Source organism: Oncorhynchus clarkii, chromosome 16 (assembly GCF_045791955.1).
Source record: "Oncorhynchus clarkii lewisi isolate Uvic-CL-2024 chromosome 16, UVic_Ocla_1.0, whole genome shotgun sequence".
In the NCBI taxonomy this organism is placed as follows: Eukaryota; Metazoa; Chordata; class Actinopteri; order Salmoniformes; family Salmonidae; genus Oncorhynchus; species Oncorhynchus clarkii.
In genome coordinates this window covers 7968542-7995211 of record NC_092162.1, presented here as the reverse complement: position 1 = coordinate 7995211, position 26670 = coordinate 7968542, and the positions used below count along the sequence as shown (strand labels likewise).

Here is a 26670-nt window from a genome sequence, read left to right as displayed (position 1 = left end):
TGGTTTGATACGTTGTAAACTCTCTCTCTCTCGCTTGGTTTGATATGTTGTAAACTCTCTCTCTTGGTTTGATATGTTGTAAACTCTCTCTCTCTCTTGGTTTGATATGTTGTAAACTCTCTCTCTCTCTTGGTTTGATATGTTGTAAACTCTCTCTCGGTTTGATATGTTGTAAACTCTCTCTCTCTCTTGGTTTGTTGTGTGTGGAGTAGGTAGTGGTTGCTCTTAACCACTGATAAACGGTCAGATCTTATACCACCCTTGTAATGGTTAGGGTTGCATTGGGGGTAAGGTAATCTGATCCTAGATCTGTGGTGAGATGCAACTTTTACCTTGAGTGTTCTATGTGGTGAAGTGTGTGTGTGTGTACATTTGCTGCCGTACCATCTAGATCAGTCGTGTGGTGATATTCGGTCAGTTGTAAAAAGATACGTAGTTTATCTCGTCTTATTGAAATATGTCAAACATACTGTCTTCTGAAGCTTTGGAAATGGCACATTCTTTACTTAAAAGTCACATACAGTAGATTTACAAGATCTATCAACCTGAGAGAACATCTCATGTACAACTAACATTTACCTTATTGGCACATTCAGTGACCCCTGACCCCAAAGTGCCACTCAAAAGATGAGCTGTCTTGTAAAAAAAAGCACTATTACTAGGCAATAGAATGATTTTAGCTAAGTGGAAATTAGAAAATCTCTTGATGATGTTCATTGCAATTGACCTGACAAGTAAAGTGCTTTTCCTATTACATCGTGTTGTGCCTTCTTAGTACAGGGTTTCCCCAAACTCGGTCCTGGAGTTGCTGGGGCAAAACCCAAAATGTGCACCTGGGGGGTCCCCAGGACCGAGTTTGGGGGAACCCTGCCTTAATACACCAAAGCTTGTCCCATACTATCCTGCTTTTCTGTGCCACCGGGTCTGGGTTCAAACAGTGTTCTCTCTCAAATACGTTGGGTGCGCTTGGTTTAGCTCACCCAGCGCACCGGACGGGTTGGCACCCGCAGGACTACCCCAGTCGTTTCACTAAACCAAGCTCAGCTTAAGTATTTCAAAGGATAAAAATACTATTTCTACCCAAGTCTGCACCTTAGAGGCTGCTGCCCTATATACATAGACATGGAATCACTATCCACTTTTAATAATGGAACACTAGTCACTTTAATAATGTTTAAATAATGATTACATACTGCTTTACTCATCTCATATGTATTTACTGTATTCTATTCTACCGTATTTTAGTCAATGCCACTCCTACATTGCTCAATCTAATATTTAGATATTTCTTAATTCCATTCTTTTACTTTTAGATGTGTGTGTGTTATTGTTGTGAATTGTTAGATATTACTGTACTGTTGGAGCTAGGAACACAAGCATCTCACTACACCCGCATTAACATCTGCTAAATATGTGTATGTGACAAATACAATTTGATTTGACCTCCCTTATATGGTTTCCATAGCTACTGTTCTGCACTATGAATATGCTATGCTCCTGAACTCTCTCCGTCCCCAGCATACCAAGAGGAGGTCTCTAGAGGTATGGATAAAGGCAGCTTTGAATGATGTTATTTCTTATTACTTAAAGAAGACATCAGATAAATCTGTGCTTATCCGTGCTAGCGACGTGACCACCCTTCTTCTCCTGTCCTCACGTCCAACAGTCTGAGGGACTACGGGGGAGCTGTTACATCAACTTTTTTGTTGTTGTTTTTTTTTTACACAGAGAGAGATGATTACTTTAGTAGTTCCAATGGAACATTTGTAAAAAATATAAATATATATATCAGGAAAATGCATTTTCCATTTCCATATTGACTATTTTTCACGTGATTTGTGGAGTCCAGGACATGGTGGTGAACATTATAATGATCTGCGAGGTCTAGAGAGACGTTGAGGTCGCTGTAAATGTCAGAGAAACTCTGGCCTTGGAGGAACAGCTGTCATGTACATATCTACCTCAAGCTCCTCATTCCTGCACATTGATCTGGTACTGGTACTTCCTGTATATAACTCCACATTGATCTGGTACTGGTACTTCCTGTATATAACTCCACATTGATCTGGTACTGGTACTTCCTGTATATAACTCCACATTGATCTGGTACTGGTACTTCCTGTATATAACTCCACATTGATCTGGTACTGTTACTTCCTGTATATAACTCCACATTGATCTGGAACTGGAACTTCCTGTACATAACTCCACATTGATCTGGTACTGGTACTCCCTGTATATAACTCCACATTGATCTGGTACTGGTAGTTCCTGTATATATCTCCACATTGATCTGGTACTGTTACTCCCTGTATATATCTCCACATTGATCTGGTACTGTTACTCCCTGTATATATCTCCACATTGATCTGGTACTGTTACTCCCTGTCTATATCTCCACATTGATCTGGTACTGTTACTCCCTGTATATATCTCCACATTGATCTGGTACTGTTACTCCCTGTATATATCTCCACATTGATCTGGTACTGTTAATCCCTGTATATATCTCCACATTGATCTGGTACTGTTACTCCCTGTATATATCTCCACATTGATCTGGTACTGTTACTCCCTGTATATATCTCCACATTGATCTGGTACTGTTACTCCCTGTATATATCTACACATTGATCTGGTACTGGTACTTCCTGTATATAACTCCACATTGATCTGGTACTGGTACTTCCTGTATATAACTCCACATTGATCTGGTACTGATACTCCCTGTATATAACTCCACATTGATCTGGTACTGATACTTCCTGTATATAACTCCACATTGATCTGGTACTGATACTTCCTGTATATAACTCCACATTGATCTGGTACTGATACTCCCTGTATATAACTCCACATTGATCTGGTACTGGTACTTCCTGTATATATCTCCACATTGATCTGGTACTGTTACTCCCTGTATATAACTCCACATTGATCTGGTACTGGTACTTCCTGTATCTACAGTGCCTTGCGAAAGTATTCGTCCCCCTTGAACTTTGCGACCATTTGTCACATTTCAGGCTTCAAACATAAAGATATAAAACTGTATTTTTTTGTGAAGAATCAACAACATTGATCTGGTACTGATACTCCCTGTATATAACTCCACATTGATCTGGTACTGGTACTTCCTGTATATATCTCCACATTGATCTGGTACTGGTACTTCCTATATATAACTCCACATTGATCTGGTACTGGTACTTCCTGTATATATCTCCACATTGATCTGGTACTGGTACTCCCTGTATATAACTCCACATTGATCTGGTACTGGTACTCCCTGTATATAACTCCACATTGATCTGGTACTGTATATAACTCCACATTGATCTGGTACTGGTACTTCCTGTATATAACTCCACATTGATCTGGTACTGTTACTTCCTGTATATATCTCCACATTGATCTGGTACTGGTACTCCCTGTATATATCACCACATTGATCTTGTACTGGTACTTCCTGTATATATCGCCACATTTATCTGGCACTGGTACTTCCTGTATATAACTCCACATTGATCTGGTACTGGTACTCCCTGTATATAACTCCACATTGACCTGGTACTGGAACTCCCTGTATATAACTCCACATTGATCTGGTACTGTTACTCCCTGTATATAACTCCACATTGATCTGGTACTGGTACTTCCTGTATATAACTCCACATTGATCTGGTACTGGTACTCCCTGTATAACTCCACATTGATCTGGTACTGGTACTCCCTGTATATAACTACACATTGATCTGGTACTGGTACTTCCTGTATATAACTCCACATTGATCTGGTACTGGTACTTCCTGTATATATAACTACACATTGATCTGGTACTGGTACTCCCTGTATATAACTCCACATTGATCTGGTACTGGTACTTCCTGTATATATCTCCACATTGATCTGGTACTGGTACTCCCTGCATATAACTCCACATTGATCTGGTACTGGTACTTCCTGTATATAACTCCACATTGATCTGGTACTGGTACTCCCTGTATATATCTCCACATTGATCTGGTACTGGTACTTCCTGTATATAACTCCACATTGATCTGGTACTGGTACTTCCTGTATATAACTCCACATTGATCTGGTACTGGTACTTCCTGTATATAACTCCACATTGATCTGGTACTGGTACTTCCTGTATATAACTCCACATTGATCTGGTACTGGTACTTCCTGTATATAACTCCACATTGATCTGGTACTGGTACTTCCTGTATATAACTCCACATTGATCTGGTACTGGTACTTCCTGTATATAACTCCACATTGATCTGGTACTGGTACTCCCTGTATATAGCTCCACATTGATCTGGTACTGGTACTCCCTGTATATAACTCCACATTGATCTGGTACTGGTACTTCCTGTATATATCTCCACATTGATCTGGTACTGGTACTTCCTGTATATAACTCCACATTGATCTGGTACTGGTACTCCCTGTATATAACTCCACATTGATCTGGTACTGGTACTCCCTGTATATAACTCCACATTGATCTGGTACTGTTACTCCCTGTATATAACTCCACATTGATCTGGTACTGGTACTTCCTGTATATAACTCCACATTGATCTGGTACTGGTACTTCCTGTATATAACTCCACACTGATCTGGTACTGGTACTCCCTGTATATATCTCCACATTAATCTGGTACTGGTACTTCCTGAACATAGCTCCATTATTGTGTATTTTAGATGATTCCTCTGGTTTTAGTTACTATTTTATATTATTACTTTCCATCTCTGGATTGTTGGGAAAAGTTCGTAAGCAAGCATTTCACTGTATCGTCTACACCAGTTGTATTCGGTGCATATGATACATTTCATTTTATTCTCCCATAAAACCCCTCTTATAACGTGACAACACAGAGTCACCCAGGCAGACAATGATTCACAATCCATCAAATTGCAAAATGAGCAATTTATGAAGTGCACCTCACCACCCCTCCCCCCCCCCCCCATTGCCCTTTGCCTCCTCCACACAGACCATCACCATAGATTGGCATTGATAGAGGCAAGTCAAGTGAACACTCAGCCTTAAATGCCTTTGGGTTATTGAGAGTGATGAGACGATGAGGATGGAATGCTCACCGACATTCTGGAACTGACACATCTTACTGGCTAATATTGCTGCCATTCTACTGGCATTTTCTACCTTTTTATTTAATGTACTGAATTGAACTACCTTTTATAAACAACATCTGTTTACCCTACTGACTTAATTATCCCATCAGTCGGCGTAGTCTTCTGCCAGTACATCTGGGTTAGCATTATATATAACTTCCTAACCATTATCACGGATATAAGCTGTTGGGATGAGCCGAAGGCAGACACTGGATGTTCCGTCCAGGGGTAAAGTAAAGTTTCCTCTGCTGCCGTACTGAGTGAAGCTGGGCTTTTATGAAAGTTAACATTTAGCGATGAAATGGTAACACTCTTTGTCAGTTGTTAAATGCCAAGTCCACAGTGTATGTCAGGCCTGTGGTGCGACAAGGAGAAAAAGTTAGGGATGTGTGGACAGGTGCAGGGGGAAAGGAAGGGGATAGTTGTTGGCAGTATTCGGATGCCAACAGAGCCAATGGGATAGAGAGACCCCTTGCCTCCCTCCAAGCCCATCAACAGCCCCCACACATCCTGCACTCCCCCCCTCCCCCCTATGGGTACCCCCCCCCCCCCCAAAAAAGCCCCTCAACAGCCCCCACACGTCCTCCCTCCTGCCCTGATTGCTAACGGATGGAGCGTTCTCATGGACTGTCATTAATATTAACATTAACAGGAAGTTTAGAAGGATTCTTAAGTCCCAAGCTTTAACAAGGAGATATTTCATGGTGGTTTATGCATTACCAGGTGTTTATGCACTAATTATATTTAGCATTATAGTGTTAAAGTCAGTTTACCACTTGTCATCGACACTGCCGTTACCAACCGTTCTAGCATCACTACGTGGTTCTGTGTGATAGGAGAAGTCCTGCCATAGAAACGACAGGATAGTGAGTCATTGTTAGGCCATCTGGATGTTAGTATGCAGGCTCACAGAGGCGCTGTATCCCAGGATGGATCAGGTGTGGAAATACTGCAGATTAATATGATGCAATCTGTGCTTACAGGAAAAGAGATTATGTCAGATACCCTCTCGCAACCACATAAACCGGCATAAACCGGGTTTATCATCTTCTTTTGTTTGGAATGCCTAATACATGACTTGCATTTAACAGAAAAACATCTGAGTCATCAAGATACAGACAAACAAAATACTAATTTTAGCTATTTAGACTGGAGACCTGGAAAAACCTTTCCAGCTGTTTAGATTGGAGACCTGGTAAACCTGTCAAGCTGTTTAGATTGGAGACCTGGTAAACCTGTCAAGATGTGTTAGTGTCAATCAGGAATAATCCATCTACAGTGTAAGCAGATTTAGCTGGCAGAACCATTAACTGATACATTAACTGATACAGCTAAGAGGGAGGCGTCTTTAAATTGCCTCTGCCGAGTCCCCAACAACCAGATGTTGTGGTTTTCATGGGGAATGGAGAGAGAGCCTACGACACGACTTCAGCTTTTGGACGTCATCAAAGCAACGCTCCATCTTAACTCCTCCTCCACTTTTACTGGATTGGTTGAACAGTGCCGAAGAGAACCTCCCCCGACATATATTTTTCCTCTCGTCAAGACCAGTATATAGGGCGCCTAGTTTTAGGTGTTTACTTTACTCCAGCTATGTCAGGTTAACCTATCCCCTATCTAGCTATGTCAGGTTAACCTATCCCCTATCTAGCTACTTCAGGTTAACCTATCCCCTATCTAGCTACGTCAGGTTAACCTATCCAGCTACGTCAGGTTAACCTAACCCCTATCCAGCAACGTCAGGTTAACCTAACCCCTATCCAGCAACGTCAGGGTAACCTATCCCCTATCCAGCTACGTCAGGTTAACCTATCCAGCTACGTCAGGTTAACCTATCCCCTATCCAGCTACGTCAGGTTAACCTATCCAGCTACGTCAGGTTGACCTAACCCTATCCAGCTACGTCAGGTTAACCTAACCCCTATCCAGCAACGTCAGGTTAACCTAACCCCTATCCAGCTACGTCAGGTTGACCTAACCCTATCCAGCTACGTCAGGTTAACCTAACCCCTATCCAGCAACGTCAGGTTAACCTAACCCCTATCCAGCAACGTCAGGGTAACCTATCCCCTATCCAGCTACGTCAGGTTACCCTATCCAGCTACGTCAGGTTAACCTATCCCCTATCTAGCTACGTCAGGTTAACCTATCCAGCTACGTCAGGTTAACCTATCCCCTATCTAGCTACGTCAGGTTAACCTAACCCCTATCCAGCTACGTCAGGTTAACCTATTCCCTATCCAGCTACGTCAGGTTAACCTATCCAGCTACGTCAGGTTAACCTATCTCCTATCCAGCCACAGCAGGTCAACCTATCCCCTATCTAGCTACGTCAGGTTAACCTATCCCCTATCCAGCTACGTCAGGTTAACCTAACCCCCTATCTAGCTACGTCAGGTTAACCTATCCAGCTACGTCAGGTTAACCTAACCCCTATCTAACTACGTCAGGTTAATCTATCCCCTATCTAGCTACGTCAGGTTAACCTATCCAGCTACGTCAGGTTAACCTAACCCCTATCTAACTACGTCAGGTTAATCTATCCCCTATCCAGCTACGTCAGGTTAACCTATCCCCTATCCAGCTACGTCAGGTTAACCTATCCCCTATCCAGCTACGTCAGGTTAACCTATCCCCTATCTAGCTACGTCAGGTTAACCTATCCCCTATCTAGCTACGTCAGGTTAACCTATCCAGCTACGTCAGGTTAACCTATCCCCTATCTAGCTACGTCAGGTTAACCTATCCAGCTACGTCAGGTTAACCTATCCCCTATCCAGCTACGTCAGGTTAACCTATCCCCTATCCAGCTACGTCAGGTTAACCTAACCCCTATCCAGCTACGTCAGGTTAACCTAACCCTATCCAGCTACGTCAGGTTAACCTAACCCCTATCCAGCTACGTCAGGTTAACCTATCCAGCTACGTCAGGTTAACCTATCCCCTATCCAGCTACGTCAGGTTAACCTATCCCCTATCCAGCTACGTCAGGTTAACCTATCCCCTATCCAGCTACGTCAGGTTAACCTATCCCCTATCCAGCTACGTCAGGTTAACCTATCCCCTATCCAGCTACGTCAGGTTAACCTATCCCCTATCCAGCTACGTCAGGTTAACCTATCCCCTATCCAGCTACGTCAGGTTAACCTATCCCCTATCCAGCTAGTTCAGTCAGTAACTAGATCATATTCCCTCCACTCTCACTCACTCTACACCAACGATAGGGATCTTATGTCAATACATTCATCACTCCCCCCCCTCCTCCTCACCCTCCCCCCCCTCCTCCTCCTCTCCCCTGGTCAATAACAAATCCATTTCTGGATCTCCTCCAGAGAGGAGTTTGCACCATAGGCCCGAAACGGATGACAGAGCACTGGGTGTTTAAGCCTGAAATCCAGCCTCTGGGCTCCAGGGGTGGTGGTGGTAGTGGTGTGTGTGTGTGTGTGTGTGTGCATGCTCATGTGTTGTCTCTCTCCAACACAGCTAATTGGTCACCTGATTGCAGTGGGATCAATGAACGACCAGTGCAGGGGCTCTCAGCTCAGCAGGACTCCTCTCTGTCTGTCTATGGGGCTCTCTACAGTACTGTCTCTATCTATTTCTCTATGGAGGTCTCAAAGCTCTCTCTCTCTCTGGACACTGACAGTGTGGGGCCAAGCCTGAAGTTAAAGGTGTAATTGGGGTGTCAGTCCTGTGTGTGGATTAACTACAAAGAGTGACTGGAAAGTGTTTTGGTTTTACAGCTAGAGAACAATATCATTACAGTAGAAATCACGCCTGGCATCTGTTTCTGTGTTTGATAATATCCAAGAACATTAAGCACATTCATATATTCAGAAAACCCTGCCCTCGCGTCTGTGACTTTTTCGCAAACATTCTCTCTCTCCAGAAACCAAACTCTGATGTCAACTGTCAAACTATACTTTATAGAAATTAAATACGCTCATACAGATGTATGATCTTAATTTGATCACTCTTTTGTCGCTAATCGTTTGCCTGTACTGCAGGACATGCAAACTTGTAGTGTATTTGAGATTTAAAAAGGTTTATAACGTTTGTAATTTCCACTTTTCCACTTGATTTGTCCTAAGGAAAAATGTATCAACCCCTACTAAAATGTCCATTAATTATAATCCACATAATAATTTTCACTTTTCTTGCTGCTGCATTTTATTTTACTGCTGTAGCAAACTGGCTCAAATTAAGATTCTACATCTGTACACACCCAGCGCATGTACTCTGATGACACATTCCATCTTTTAAAATAAATATTGAAAGTGAGGTCCTCTCCACCGTCTCAGCTCTGTGAAAGATTTAAAATGGAGTGTTACAGCAGTGGACTCTGTATTCATTTTGAAACAGGCACAACAGCCCACAGCCAAGTCAACGTGTCTCAATGGCACTTTGCATTGGGTGTTCCATCTAGCCATCGTTGCTTTTTCACCTGGATCACTCTCACACACACACACACACACACACACACACACACACACACACACACACACACATCTCCCATGTCAGTGTGTATGTGAATATTACATGTCAGTGTGTGTGTGAATATTACATGTCAGTGTGTGTGTGAATATTACATGTCAGTGTGTGTGTGTGTGTGTGTGTGAATATTACATGTCAGTGTGTGTGTGTGTGTGAATATTACATGTCAGTGTGTGTGTGTGTGTGAATATTACATGTCAGTGTGTATGTGAATATTACATGTCAGTGTGTATGTGAATATTACATGTCAGTTTGTCTGTGTGTGTGTGAATATTACATGTCAGTGTGTATGTGAATATTACATGTCAGTGTGTCTGTGTGTGTGTGAATATTACATGTCAGTGTGTATGTGAATATTACATGTCAGTGTGTGTGTGTGTATATTACATGTCAGTGTGTATGTGAATATTACATGTCAATGTGTGAATACTGTTTTACAGGGTAACGGCTATATTACGACGGGACTGAGGAGTCTCCACCTCTCCATCCTTCCCCATTTTCCATCCTTCCTCTCTTTTTTTTATCTCATTACCGTTTTTGTCTCCCTTCTTCTGTCAATCATTCTATCCATGTGCTTGGATAGAGGGCATTAAAGGGAGGCTCTACATCTGAATATATACACGTGTCAGTTGTTTTTTATATCCCCCTGAAAAAAAAAGGTCTTTCATGGTGCTAATCTTTCTTATTCATTTGGGGTTGAAGCCTGTAGATCACGCTTAAATTCATAAGTCTGGATCAACGTAACAGATAGCATTGAAAATGAACTAAGCTTGATTTAATTTAAAGACCACTTTTGAGGTATGGAAACATCTGACAAACGTTCATTTTAGGGTGAACCAACCCTTTAATGATGCCGCCACTAGAACTCCCCTTGTATCCCTTTAATGATGCCGCCACTAGATCTCACCTTGTATCCCTTTAATGATGCCGTCACTAGATCTCCCCTTGTATCCCTTTAATGATGCCGCCACTAGAACTCCCCTTGTATCCCTTTAATGATGCCGCCACTAGATCTCCCCTTGTATCCCTTTAATGATGCCTCCACTAGATCTCCCCTTGTATCCCTTTAATGATGCCGTCACTAGATCTCCCCTTGTATCCATTTAATGATGCCGCCACTAGATCTCCCCTTGTATCCCTTTAATTAATGATGCCTCCACTAGATCTCCCCTTGTATCCCTTTAATGATGCCGCCACTAGATCTCCCCTTGTATCCCTTTAATGATGCCGCCACTAGATCTCCCCTTGTATCCCTTTAATGATGCCTCCACTAGATCTCCCCTTGTATCCCTTTAATGATGCCGTCACTAGATCTCCCCTTGTATCCATTTAATGATGCCGCCACTAGATCTCCCCTTGTATCCCTTTAATTAATGATGCCTCCACTAGATCTCCCCTTGTATCCCTTTAATGATGCCGTCACTAGATCTCCCCTTGTATCCCTTTAATGACGCCGCCACTAGAACATTAAAGGGATACAATGGGAGATGCCGTCACTAGATCTCCCCTTGTATCCCTTTAATGATGCCGTCACTAGATCTCCCCTTGTATCCCTTTAATGATGCCGTCACTAGATCTCCCCTTGTATCCCTTTAATGATGCCGTCACTAGATCTCCCCTTTAATGATGCCGCCACTAGATCTCCCCTTGTATCCCTTTAATGATGCCGCCACTAGATCTCCCCTTGTATCCCTTTAAATGATGCCGTCACTAGATCTCCCCTTGTATTAAACCATGTCATTACTTTTGATCAGATACAATATCTGATATGCTTATCACATTGAATGATCGTCTCCATTGCTGTTTTCACAGGTACCCACCAGCACAACTACAACCATGTGGTTCTAGGTAGCCCAACACGCACCCATAATGGTAAGGACAGCTAACAGCACTGCACCCAGACACAGGGTTATGTTACAGTATCCACTGCAGGATAGGCTACGACAGAGAATTCATGCTCAGTACTTTACTTAGTGTGGATATTGAAAACAGAGCCACCAAGTTATTTATACAGAGACAAATGGCCATTCTCCTGAAAAATCAAGCCCCGGTTTTGGGAATTCACTTTAAAACATTCTTTATACTGTACAGTATGCTACTAATGATACCAGCCTGCTCATCGATCTCTCCACATCCATTCTCTTATATCAATTTTTTTTAATTAACTATAGAATCATAGAAGTGTTACATTTCATAACTATGACAATGTATTCCTTTAAACAGAGCGAATGAAAAGCCATTTAACCTCGGCCTAGCCTCTGTCTATCACCTGCTAAAGGGAAATACGATCGGCTGGACATCAAGCTAGTAGCATCCTGTTAAGGTCAGGGCATCTCGGCTATATGGTTCTACCACAGAAACAGGTTCCTCCTGAGATGATTGACCCTGTCATTATAAGATTATATTCTAAACTTCTGCTCTCGCTGAGGATATCAGCCCCGGTTTCATTACAAATGGAATTTAGGGATTTTCTGCTACCAATTGTCTCTATTCATTCACAAGAGCCGGGTTTAGGGGCTGATGGAGAGATATAAGGAAGCTGGTTTCACAAGGACAAAGGGTGAGAAGAGGACAAGGAAGAAAGAAAAGGAGAGATAATCCACTGCCTTTGTATTTGTTTAACATTGGATTGGCCTCTTTGGCTTGTATTCTGATGTTCAGTGTTGGCTCAACCCTGCGTGGAAGCCTCTCCCCTCTAGGACTTCCGCTGGGTTTTAAGGAGATTCTGTAGTCGCGAACACTTCTCCTCGTGTGTGTGACAATTCAACGTGTGATCCATGAAGAAATCCCTATGAAATCTATTGGGAAACAATAGAAATTCATTCCATCAAAACACATCAAAAGGCACACACTTCAATCACAAGCCACATAAAAAGGGCTTGTTGCTTAGATACACTGCAACCTGTGCTGTCCTCCATGAAGCAACCCCTGGCTTTCTGTCAATCAAAAAGGGGATTACAAAAAAACGTATTCATTCATTATAGGTTCATTATAACTGTATTTAAAGGCACATTAGATAATCGGTCTGTTCCAAATACATACAAGTTGTTGACATCATTAGTTTATTCCTGGACTTATGGTAATGAATGAGGAGTGTGTTGGCTGGTTGTTGGCTGGGTGTGTGTTGGCTGGGTGTGTGTTGGCTGGGTGTGTGTTGGCTGGGTGTGTGTTGGCTGGGTGTGTGTTGGCTGGGTGTGTGTTGGCTGGGTGTGTGTTGGCTGGGTGTGTATTGGCTGGGTGTGTATTGGCTGGGTGTGTATTGGCTGGGTGTGTATTGGTTGGGTGTGTGTTGGTTAGGTGTGTGTTGGCTGGGTGTGTGTTGGCTGGGTGTGTGTTGGCTGGGTGTGTGTTGGCTGGGTGTGTGTTGGTTGGGGAGTGTGTTGGTGGGGAGTGTGTTGGTGGGGAGTGTGTTGGTGGGGAGTGTGTTGGCTGGGTTTGGTCAGAATGCTGTTTCACACCATCAACATGTTTCTGAACTGTCTGTTTTTCACTTGGGTGGGGTAGCTCACCGATCATTGAGACGTGGTAAGTCACACACACACACGCACTTATACACACACATAGTCTTATTCACACATAAATCAACATAATTGTACTCCCGAAACTCCTCCCATCTGGCCTTTTTACGTCCCTCTCGCTCTCTCTCTCTTCATCTCTATCTTTATTCCACCCTATTGACTATTTCTCTCTTTTTGCTTTCCCTCCTTCCCTCTTCTCCTACCCCACCATCCCCTTCTCTCCTTCCATCTGTATCTTCTCATTCTCTCCTCTTTTTTTCTCTCATCCCTCTCACTTTATCACTGGAGCCTGGACATGAGCCGCACCCTGCTGCCCACTTCTCTGCTGCTCTGCATGACAGACTCACAGCCCACAGGAGAGAGAGAGAGAGAGAGACAGACAGAGACAGGGAGGGATGGAGAGAAAATAGAGGGAGGGATAGATAGAGGGGGAGAGAGCAGGAGCTAGGAGAGAGAAAGAGAGAGAAACTGAAGAGGGGAGTTTGAGAAAAAAAAAGGGTGAAGATAGAGAAAGGTCCACAGTCCCTTTTCCCATCTCTCTCTCTGGCATCACATTATTTCAGTCAGACAAGCGTGTCGCTGCCCTGTCCTAGCCCTCTCCCCATTCCACCACTCCTCAAATGACAGCACACAAACTGTCACAGTCAGGGTCACTGTGAAGCAGACATCTGTTGTTTGGTCTGGTATTGTTTTGGGGCCGTTGTCACCTCTCCTGTCACACCCTTTACCTACTGTACCAGACAGTGTCAAATGCTCCCAGAGTGCCTCTTAACCCACATCCCCTAGCCCATCTTCTACTTTCAACTCACACCCCCCCCCCCCCCCCCACCACCACCACCACCCAGACTCTACCAAACACTCCCTAAACAAGTTCCTGTCAGATGACCACCTCCCCTCCCTCTCGTACCTCCCTCCACCCTTCCTCAGCAGAGGTGCTCTACCATCGTTGCCTTTGGTCTGACGCCGTATATTTTTTTTTAGGAAAACATTTTCCCCCCCTCTTGTTTGTTTTGCTGTGTCTCCCCAGAGAACACTAGGATGAGTGGCATCCTGACCTCACAGACGGAGCCATACGACCTGTCCTCCTCACGCTCCTTCCAGAGCCTGTCCCACCTACCGCCCACCTACGAGGCCGCCGTCAAGGCCGACCTCAACAGATACTCCTCCCTCAAGAGACTGAGTAGGTCCCGACCACAGCACAGTTCACCATTAGCAGCAACGCTGACAGAGCTGCCACTGCCTATTTTTAAATGTTCTGCATGTTAAAAATTATACTGCATAAGTTGCATTCGTTACTCGGCTCGTTTCTCGACTGGCAAACGTTCATGAGGGATTACACCATATGCCCCTAAAGATGCAATGACACGACACTTTCTCCTGAAAGGGTCATACTATTCATTAGAAGTGCACCAGCGTTCACTACCTTTCCAGAAAGCCTCGACTCTCGAAGGCATAAACAGCGTCTGAATTGAGAGGCCACAGAAAATAAAAAATGACATGTCGTCCACTCTCCTCCGTAACGTCCGACAAGTCACCGCTTCTTGAAAACCATATACGCCACACGCTCACCGTCTCCCCTTAAACATTTATCTAGAGAGAAGCAGCAATGGCATCAGCCACCCTTTCTTTTAGAGTATTTAACCACATGAATCTCTGATCTGCGCTCTAGCAGCCGCTCTGTATTGATTCAGTGTCCTACGCTGGCTTCTGCAGCCGAATGAGGTCTCATGTCATCACATTGCAGAAGTGTAATGCGAATATTCCCTAAGGCTTGTGTAATCGCATCGTGGCTTTCCTGTACTTCACTGTTGGCACGGGAACAAAGGGAGGGATATGAATCTATGGTGCAGGCTACAACTCAAAGTCGGTGCTACTAAAACTCCTGTAAGGGGATTTTTTTATTCAGTCAGCACACACACACACACACACACACACACACACACACACACACACACACACACACACACACACACACACACACACACACACACACACACACACACACACACACACACACACACACACACACACACACACACACACACACACACACACACACACACACACACACACACACACACACACACACACACACACACACACACACACACACACACACACGGTGTTTCACTAAACGTTTAACAAAGTAAAGGACCTGAGCCTACAACCGATCTCAACAGCCATCTCTAGAGTGGGTCACCATCATTGTACTGATCCTGTCAGCCATCGTTATACTGATCTCATCAGCCAGCTCTAGACTGGGTCACCATCGTTATACTAATCTCATCAGCCATCTCTAGACTGGGTCGCCATCATTATACTGATCCTGTCAGCCATCTCTAGAGTGGGTCACCATCATTATACTGATCTCAACAGCTATCTCTAGACTGGGTCACCATTATTATACTGATCTCATCAGCCATCTCTAGAGTGGGTCACCATCATTATACTGATCCTGTCAGCCATCTCTAGACTGGGTCACCATTATTATACTGATCTCATCAGCCATCTCTAGAGTGGGTCACCATCATTATACTGATCCTGTCAGCCATCTCTAGAGTGGGTCACCATTATTATACTGATCTCAACAGCTATCTCTAGACTGGGTCACCATTATTATACTGATCTCATCAGCCATCTCTAGAGTGGGTCACCATTATTATACTGATCTCATCAGCCATCTCTAGACTGGGTCACCATCGTTATACTGATCCTGTCAGCCATCTCTAGAGTGGGTCACCATCGTTATACTGATCCTGTCAGCCATCTCTAGACTGGGTCACCATCGTTATACTGATCTCATCAGCCATCTCTAGAGTGGGTCACCATCGTTATACTGATCCTGTCAGCCATCTCTAGAGTGGGTCACCATCATTATACTGATCCTGTCAGCCATCTCTAGAGTGGGTCACCATCGTTATACTGATCTCATCAGCCATCTCTAGAGTGGGTCACCATCGTTATACTGATCTCATCAGCCATCTCTAGACTGGGTCGCCATCGTTATACTGATCTCATCAGCCATCTCTAGAGTGGGTCACCATCGTTATACTGATCTCAACAGCCATCTCTAGAGTGGGTCACCATCGTTATACTGATCTCAACAGCCATCTCTAGACTGGGTCACCATCGTTATACTGATCCTGTCAGCCATCTCTAGACTGGGTCACCATCGTTATACTGATCCTGTCAGCCATCTCTAGACTGGGTCACCATCGTTATACTGATCCTGTCAGCCATCTCTAGACTGGGTCACCATCATTATACTGATCTCAACAGCCATCTCTAGACTGGGTCACCATCGTTATACTGATCCTGTCAGCCATCTCTAGACTAGGTCACCATCGTTATACTGATCTCATCAGCCATCTCTAGAGTGGGTCACCATCATTATACTGATCTCATAAGCCATCTCTAGACTGTGTCACCATCATTATACTGATCTCATCAGCCATCTGCAGGGTAGCCTAGTGGTTAGAGAAGTGGACAAGCAACTGGAAGGTTGCAAGTTCAAACCCCCGAGCTGACAAGGTACAAATCTGTCGTTCTGCCCCTGAACAGGCAGTTAACCCACTGTTCCTAGGCTGTCATTGAAAATGAGAATTTGTTCTTAACTGACTTGCCCAGTTAAATAAAGGTAAAAAAAAAATTAAAAATTCTTTAGACTGGGTCGCCATCATTATACTGATCCTGTCAGCCATCTCTAGACTGGGTCACCATCGTTATACTGATCTCATCAGCCATCTCTAGAGTGGGTCATCATCATTATACTGATCTCATCAGCCATCTCTAGACTGGGTCACCATCGTTATACTGATCCTGTCAGCCATCTCTAGACTGGGTCACCATCATTATACTGATCCTGTCAGCCATCTCTAGACTGGGTCACCATCGTTATACTGATCTCATCAGCCATCTCTAGACTGGGTCACCATCGTTATACTGATCCTGTCAGCCATCTCTAGACTGGGTCACCATCATTATACTGATCTCATCAGCCATCTCTAGAGTGGGTCACCATCGTTATACTGATCCTGTCTCAGGTGTCTCTTGTTATTGTCTACTTTTGATCCACATATGTAACCTACTGGAGAGCTCTTCTTTGTCTACACCCATTCTGCATCGTTCACAGCCTCTTAAGCCTTAGTCACACTCATCTATTTAAGGACTCACATGTGAGGCCATGTGGTAAACACACACTAAATCAAATAAAATCTAAGTTTATTTGTCACATGCACAGGATACATAATGTGTAAACGATACAGTGATAGTTCTGGCATAGAGGCAACATCAAAAAACAGAAAGTGTCCAGACAGAAAGATGATGCTTATTAGATGATGCTTACCCGACAGACACACTGGTCTAAATTGATGGGTCATGTGAAGGAACTGCTATAACCACCCTCACACACAGAGGATGGGTCACTATTGTCTAGACATGTACACGAAATACAATAGATGGCCGCAATCACCCCCAGACACACCTGGCGAATTTGATGGGTCATGTAATTATCCAGCCGAAGTGGAATCTTTTGTTTAGACATGTAGCTAGCTAGGTAGCTGAATAATGAACCGGCATGGTCCCAACTCATACTACTACCAATACAAACATTGTCATAGCTGTAGTATGAATCTGCAGGTAGCTAAAGCTAACAAACTAGGTTCAATGTTATCCAGCTAACATTAGGCTATTAACTAGAAATTCAAATGGATTGCTGATTTGAATAATATTACTACACAGATCATACACGTGACGTTAGCTAGCGAGCCAGCAAGTTAATGTTTGCTAGCGAACAGTATGCTTTAACTTGCAAATAAAAAACAACTTTCTGACTAAATTAGAAACTTATATCTGAAGATGTAGCTAACACTCTTACCCGTATACATGGATGAACGCTTCACGGCAGACTAGAACCCTTTAACTTCATTTTGTTTTATTGCTACATCTTGTTTGGCCAGCGTTGTGTCACGGTACTCTAGTTCACACTGACCGTGGCGTGTGTAGAAAGTAGCCCATCACTTCTCCCAACTGATCTGTCAGTAGGAAAATAACGGCTGTTAAATAGCGCTATTAAATTCAGCGCCTATTATAAAATTCAGGGTATCAATGTTGTTGAGAAAAGTAGCAAAACAATTGTATTCGTATTTATGGATTGAATACGAGTTTGTTATGAAGGCACATGAAAGTTCACATATTCCAGAAGGCATTTATGCCAACAAAAAAAAACGAATTTTGATAAAGATTCATGTTTACGTTCAAATGGCTCTCCTTGTAAGTGGTGACGTGCGACATACGCCTAGTTTCCTGAAACGAGTCACATATATGGAAGGGTGTCATCAATCAAACAATGTTCTACAGTGTGAATCTAACAGAACTGTGTCTGCATATTGATTGGAACATGCTATGTCATTGATTGGAAAATGTCCGCGCTTGGGAAATGTTAGTTCTTGGGAAAATGTCTCAATGTGTGTTGGCATGTTGAATGTTGTTATCCTGGAAAGCTGTTTCATACAATACACTTTTTTTTAAAGTTGATTTCAATTTATCAGGGAGTGCTGCAGGACAACCTAGTTCTCGCGACTATGGTCGGGGCCCCTAATCCAGTCCAGTGAAAGCCGTAGAATAATCTGTTCCTCTATGTTGAAATTTAAAACTGTCCTCAACTGATGCCAGCCGGTCTAGCTGTCTTTATCTGCTTGCAAAGCAAATCATTTACAGCAGCAAATATCCAAAAGGCACCATGCAGTTCTCTTTGTTAGTCAGATAGTGTCTTTCTACTGAAAGATCATGTAGGATAAAGCCCGAGGCTCAATGGTATAATGAAAAATAAAAATCTCAGCTTCTACTTATGAATGTAAATTGATGTATACATTCAAAGTACAGCACACAGTGTTTTTACGCACAGTATGTATCAAAAGTAATTTATTCATTATTTTTATCAGAAGATTTTTCAGCCTGAATTGGCCATGCCTTTATCTACATTTGTTCTCTCATCTAAAAATAACTGCTTCAGAATGAAGTCTTATTTTTATTGACTCTTTCATTAATCAGATTTATATTTAACCGATTCATTGTGATTAGTTTCATTTTCATTATTCATCAGGTAATGTACCTTAGATAAATCCCTTTGAGCGTCCTGTCATAATTGACGTTTGTGTACAGGTAGCGATCAGCCTGACATTTTTTGTTGTTGTGACCCTATCGTGACTGACACGGCTTGGTGTTCTCTTTCTGGGTTCTGTGTAAAGTGGAGACGTCTTTTGTCATAAATCTATAAATAACGGACGAGTGCTATTAACGTTCACCTTCCATCTCACTTTAGCAGTAATACATTCAAAAGACAAAGTGAGAAAGAATAGAGACTCCAAGGACATCAACTGTCCAGTGACGTCTCTCATTATGTCTTTATGGGGGTGAACTTTAAAAATGTATATTTTGGAAATTTTATGCTGCAGCTTTACTTAGTGTGTGTGTGTGTGTGTTTGTGTGTCTGTGCGTGTAGCGCACGTGCTTGTGTGTGTGTATGTGTGACTATGTCGAATCTCTACGCATGACTAATGATTGATGCATGGTTCCCAATGAGTCTGCTGCATAATACATACATGGTGTGAGGGTGTGATATCACACATCCTTCCAAGACAATCTGGAGGCATGAACATGCACTATATATGCAGAAGAATGTGGACACCCCTTCAATTTAGTTGATTCGGCTATTTCAGCCCCAACCGTTGTTAACAGGTGTATAAAATCAACTACACAGCCATGAAATCTCCATACACAAAGATTGACAGTAGAATGGCCTTACTGAAAAGCTCTGTGACTATCAATGTGGCACCGTCATAGGATGCCACCTTTCCAACAAGTCAGTTTGTCACATTTCTGCCCTGCTAGGGCTGCCCTGGTCAACTGTAAGTGCTGTTATTGTTAAGTGGAAAGGTCCTGGAGCAACAACGGCTCAGCCACGAAGTGGTAGGCCCACACAAGCTCACAGAACGGGACTGTGCTGAGGTGCGTAGCGCATAAAAATTGTCTGTCCTCAGTTGCAAGACTCACAACCCAGTTCCAAACTGCCTCTGGAAGCAACGTCAGCACAATAACTGTTCCTTGGGAGCTTCATGAAATGAGTTTCCATGACCGAGCAGCCGCCCACAAACCTAAAATCACCATGCGCAATGCCAAGCGTCGGCTGTGAAGCGTGTTGTACCACCTCTTGAGCAGTGGAAACGCGTTATCTTACAATTACATTCTAGACGATTCTGTGCTTCTAACTTTGTGGCAACAGTTTGGGGAAAGCCCTTTCCTGTTTCAACATCACAATGCCCCCGTACACAAAGCGAGGTCCATACAGTAATGGTTTGTTGAGATCAGTGGGGAAGAACTCGACTGGCCTGCGCAGCAATGTTCCAACATCTAGTGGAAAGCTTTCCCAAAAGAGTTGAGGCTGTTATAGCAGCAGGTGTCCACATACTTTTGGTCATGTAGTGTATTTCCTGACCTGTTCTTGTTCACAACCACTATCCGTGTTCTGTTTGATAATATATGAACATGCAGCATTTTCATCTTAAGAACTTTTGGTGTCATTTAAAATTATTTTCACATGAATGGCATCCTCTTTGTGTATGACATTTCTGTCTGGTGCATGCTGTATGACACTGTTTGTTTACAGACTTTTACACAACCTTTGGAAAGTTCATGCCCTCAGCCAGAAACACTGGTAGAATCACAGATGGGGCCGAGATTCTAGAAAGGTTGTACATCACATTTAATATCCTCTGACTCTTCAGTCCCTCTGTTCTCTGAGCAACCTTCAGTCCCTCTATTCTCTGAGCAACCTTCAGTCCCTCTATTCTCTGAGCAACCTTCAGTCCCTCTATTCTCTGAGCAACCTTCAGACCCTCTATTCTCTGAGCAACCTTCAGTCCCTCTATTCTCTGAGCAACCTTCAGTCCCTCTATTCTCTGAGCAACCTTCAGTCCCTCTATTCTCTGAGCCACCTTCAGTCCCTCTATTCTCTGAGCAACCTTCAGACCCTCTATTATCTGAGCAACCTTCAGTCCCTCTATTCTCTGAGCAACCTTCAGTCCCTCTATTCTCTGAGCAACCTTCAGTCCCTCTATTCTCTGAGCAACCTTCAGACCCTCTATTCTCTGAGCAACCTTCAGACCCTCTATTCTCTGAGCAACCTTCAGTCCCTCTATTCTCTGAGCAACCTTCAGTCCCTCTATTCTCTGAGCAACCTTCAGTCCCTCTATTCTCTGAGCAACCTTCAGACCCTCTATTATCTGAGCAATCTTCAGTCCCTCTGTTCTCTGAGCAACCTTCAGACCCTCTATTCTCTGAGCAACCTTCAGTCCCTCTATTCTCTGAGCAACCTTCAGACCCTCTATTCTCTGAGCAACCTTCAGTCCCTCTATTCTCTGAGCAACCTTCAGTCCCTCTATTCTCTGAGCAACCCTTTATTCTTCTCTTCTCTTTTGTTTTTCATTTTTCTCTCTTTCCCTCCTACTCTCTCTTTACCTTCTCCCTTCCTCTTTCCCTCTCCTAATCCACCTGTTCTCTGTCTTTCGTCTTGCTGTCTCTCCACAGCGGATAAAGATGACGACGACTACTACACCCGCAAGCGTCACCTCCCTGACCTGGCAGCCAGAAGCACCCTGCCCTTACACGTCATTAAAATGAACCAGGAACAGGTACGGCATCTACATTGTAAAACATTTCCTGTAAAATATACAATAACTCACTGGCAGCAATTGGCCAGTAAGTTACTGTAATGTATTTTACAGTACAGCTACGGTAATACATTTGATGTTAATCCATATTACAGTACCAAAAATGTTACAATAATCTAATGTCCAGTATATTACTGGAATTACCCACGCAGCGGCATATTACCCAGTGTTCTTTGCAAGTTTTCATTTTTACATTTTGGACATTTAGCGGGTGCCGTTGTCCTTAGCAACTTACATTCCACCAAGGTTGATAAAGAAAAAACTAATCACAGTCATAGTAAATAAAATGTATCTGTAGTCGTTACTGACAATGTTACTGTAGTTAGGGATACATTGGTCTTCAAAATAATTGTAATTACAACAAGATATCTTACGATAAATCTCTGACCATCTCTGTATAGTGCCAATACAATACTTAGATATTCACATTAACTTAATGCCAGAGCAATGAAACACAGTAAAAGTGAATATTAAATCACAAGAAAATTATTTATATAGTATTTTACTGTAATTACAAAGGATTAGAGCAAGCGGGTTGGCGGTAAGAATTTGCATATTACAGCATATTAATGAATACTAGGTGTTTTATATCACTTGCACTTCTAGAGGCCTGAACAAAGGCTTCCAAACTGGATGTGATTACAGGACAGATCAGATCATATGGACATGGGAAAATATTCAAGCATTAAAAGGTTTAAGACCCACTACCACTCTGATCTGTTCCCTATATACTGAACATGTCATTGCTAGAGAACTACCACCACATATCACTTCAGTTGGTACAGCACACTAACTAACGGTTGCAACAAATATAGCATCTTACAAGGCATTAAAATATGTTCATGAGACAGAGACTCTTTCCCCGCTCCCAATTTTCCCATAATTAATACTGTAAAACAGATTTATAGTATTTTACTGTACATGCTACAGTGTTTTACTGTAGGAATTACAGAAAGGTCTTACAACGTGCTTTAAAACAAATGTATAGTATTTTACTGTACATTATACGGTAATCTACTGTATTGAATTAAAAAATACAAAAACAGCTAATAGTGTACGTATTTATATGGAGCTGCAGTTTATTTACGCAGTGGTGCTGTTTACTTAACACAGTTGCAAAAGTCCAAAGACGTTGAATACATCAACAGTTGACTATCTTCACCCTTTCCTCCAGCAGCAGCAGCTCCAGAGCCAGCCCCCCCAGCCCCAGGTGTCCCAGGCCCCACCCCAGCAGCCCCAGGCGCAGCAGGCCCCCAGGAGACAGAGGCCTCCTCGTGTCCAGAGGGCCATGTCCCAGGACCGGGTCCTGTCCCCAAACAGAGAACCCCAGCCAGACTACCAGGGGATAGGGATGACTCGGCAAGGAGGACGTAACCTGTCTGATGAGCAGCTACTGTCTGCCGAGAGGCTGAGGTCCCAGGAACGCCTGATGTCCCAGGACAGGCTGTACTCCAAGGACCGCATGTACTCCAAGGACAGGCTGTTACAATCTCAAGACCACATGTACCCGAAAGACCGCCATTTCTCCCAAGACCGCCTGTACTCCCAAGACCGCCTCTACTCCCAAGATCGCCTGTACTCCCAGGATCCTCTGATCTCGCCGGACAAAATGATGATGTCGCTGAAGCGCGCGTCCGGCGGTTTCCGGGGCAACAACGACAAGTCGATGTCGCACGCCATCTCGCACCCGGATGTGTTCATGCCCACGACACCACTCATGGACCACTACAAGATGACAAAAATGCACCCCCATCCCAGTGCCTCGAGCAACGCAGGGGCGGCAGGAGGAGCAGGAGCAGCGGGGCACTCCAACACGCTAGCCATGAACCACACGACTAATAAGAGACAGCAGTTTGCCTCCAGAAGGACCCACACTGTGGAGCAGCTCCACTACATCCCCCAGCAGCACTACCGCACAGGCAGCAAGACCGAAGTGACTGTTTAACGCTAGCTAGCATGCTAACGGCTAGCTTGGGAGTGAGTCAGCAGAGAATGCTAACATCTCATCGCTAGTTTATATATGCGCCTTTTAACAGACACTTTTATCCAGTGACTTACTGTGTGCATACATTTTTATGTATGGGTGGCCCCAGCGGGAATCAAACCAACGACCCTTTGTGTTGGGGGAGTATGTGTGTGTGGGGGATGAAAGGGATGGGAAAAGACTGCCGACTATAACAGGAAGATAATTGTATGATTTTAAGTCAAACAAAAGGTACACTCACATTTTTTTGCATTTTCAGACTTCACCAGATCGAAGAGCGGTACTGTACTGTAAGAGACTAGAGTTCTTCAGTAGACACAAACCCCACTAAGACTGAGTCAGCTTTGGTAGTGTGCTGTGAAATTGGCAAACTACTCTACTGTTGTTCCTGTTACGCCCTAAGCACCAGCTCCTCTTGTCCACCACAATCTGGGTATGATTCATATGAGGGGACATGGGCTCAGGCAGCCAACACATCTCTTATTCTAGAAACTTCTACTGCATTGGTAAAACGCCAGGACTGATCCAATCAATGTCTCCACAACTTCTGTTGTTGAGAGACACAACACAACCACAGGTGATGGAACCAGGATGACCCTGTAATAACTTTATAAATATATAAATGTAAAAAAACGACCGTTTGTAACTCCAGTCTTACTCATAGCTATCAATCAAAACCGATGTTAGACAAGTGTTCCATTTCTAAAAATTAAGAAGTGGTTTTAAAAAGTGGTTTTAAAAAGCACAATCAATTAATGAGATTTTGTGTTTCTGTTCAGTTGTTTCATAAGTTTGGTCGCTGATGGCTAGCTCGTAGATGATTGTAAATAAGCTATAATTCTAGAGGCAGTAATATGGACCAGTCTGTACCAGTTGGCTTTTGTATTAGGCTGTCTAATGTTTTCAGTAGATTCTGAACAAGTTGTAAACCACCACTGTTTTGTGATAAGTTCAGACTAGAAAACCCACTTAACCAAGCATTTGACAGGATAAATGAATACTATAACTATGTTTGTAGATTGAGAATGAATGTGAAAGAATGAGAATGAATGTGAATGAATGAGAATGAATGTGAATGAATGTGTTGTTCATTAAAAAAACTATACCACTGTTCATATTTGGATGTAGAATGTGTTCCATTGACTTATGTGAGAAGCTGGACAACATGGTGACTGATTATAATTATTGTTGCAGTAGGGTCAAAATAAACCATCCATATTTTTTTAAACAGGCAACACTATTCTGGAACAACTATATTTGTGCTCTGGTGGTTGACGTGTATGAAAAATGATATACTGTATGTTATTATATAGTTAAATGGTACAGCTGACATATGACTCATCCATACCTGCATGAGTTTGAAAGGGCTGTGAGTGAGAGCTGAAGGTGGGGTTTTTGGACACTTTATAAGGAAGGCAAGAAAGCTTCCTTGCCTGTACATGTTCAATCAAGTGATATTTTATATATTAAAGGGAACGCAAATTCTAGGTAGGATAACGTTTTTTCTCACGATAACTGTGATCTTGTTTTTCTCAGCAGGGGTCACACTTATCCCTATCATACAGTATGTCACCCTGACAGGCAGCTTTACATGACAGCCTTACCGCGATAAGAAATATGCCACAGACGCAGGCAACCGGAGTACTTTACCACTGGCATCTGAATTAATATCTCTGACTTTAATGCTATTTCAGATCTATTTCAGACCTTGTTGAAATTCATTGAACTCCTGTGGATGCGAAGGCCAATTCTCACAGCAAACAAAGCGGCCCCCACAAATACAAAATATTTTCAATTTGCACCCGATCCTCTAACCCAGGGATGTCAAACTCATTCCATGGAGGGCCTAGCGTCTGCAGGGTTGTGTTTTTTCTTTTCATTTAAGCCCACAGCAACCAGGTGTGGGGAGTTCCTTACTAATTAGTGACCTTAATTCATCAATCAAGTAAAAGGGAGGAGTGAAAACCCTCAGACACTCGGCCCTCCGTGGAATGAGTTTGACACCCCTTAACCCATCAGCATTTAGATGAAAATATGACGCTCCAATCAAAGGGAATCTATGGATGGGAGAGTCAGCTGGAAAAGGTAGACCTAAGAAGGCCAGGCGGGCGGGTACAGGGACCGAAGGTATCTCCACTGTGAGAAAAGGGACTCAGGCCAACTACAAGGCTTTCTGTAAAATAATCAAGAGCTTTCAAACTGTCTCCACATGTGAAAACGCAGTGTCTGTCTCGTTCCACAATACAATACTTCTCATTCTTTCACTCCAGTTTTAATGCTGACAAGGTTGAGAGCAGACAGAGGACTTTTATGTTCTTGAAATATTTAGTTTAAGCTGTCGTTGCTTTTCCATTTGTCCATGTTCCTTTGTCGTTCCTGTTCTGTCCTCAGAGAGAATTATTGTCATCTTTGAAGGGCAAAGAAGGAGACCAGTTTGGGCTGCAATCCACGGAAACGCTCACATGTCCTACAACAAACGGACACCTTCCTCTCCTCAACCCAGGCACACAGTAAATATGATAACCAATGAAGGATATGAGTGAGAAACACATAGATCTCCATATTTCACGTATTCCAAGTCAAAATATTTGTTGAGTTAGCATTTTGACCATGTAATTCTATTAGTTTAGTAATGAAATCCTTTAAATGTTCCCACTCTCTTCACACACCTCGATGAAGACCCGCAGGCCTATGCCAATCTATGTTGTGGATATCTGTGTAATACTGCTTTCAGAAGGATCTTTGCTGCAGTTTTTTTTATTTTATTTTTTTTACCTCTAATCCATCTGCAAACTAGTCAATA

The 26670-nt window shown here is 43.1% G+C and overlaps 1 protein-coding gene across 4 annotated transcripts in view; it reads left to right on the top strand.

The window, feature by feature from the left end:
• LOC139367914 (protein shisa-6-like) overlaps window positions 1-25358 on the top strand; it is a 118719-nt gene extending 93361 nt beyond the window's left edge. Inside the window, exons 5-9 of one of the 4 annotated variants that reach the window (XM_071106295.1) lie at window positions 11449-11508; window positions 13141-13161; window positions 14182-14334; window positions 21741-21844; window positions 23058-25358. In XM_071106295.1, the coding sequence (XP_070962396.1) occupies window positions 11449-11508; window positions 13141-13161; window positions 14182-14334; window positions 21741-21844; window positions 23058-23828 (1109 nt within the window). In that variant the 3' untranslated portion in view covers window positions 23829-25358. The remainder of the gene's footprint in view (window positions 1-11448; window positions 11509-13140; window positions 13162-14181; window positions 14335-21740; window positions 21845-23057) is intronic. The other 3 variants (XM_071106298.1, XM_071106297.1, XM_071106299.1) reach the window with 3 other exon arrangements.
• Window positions 25359-26670: the final 1312 nt, after the last annotated feature.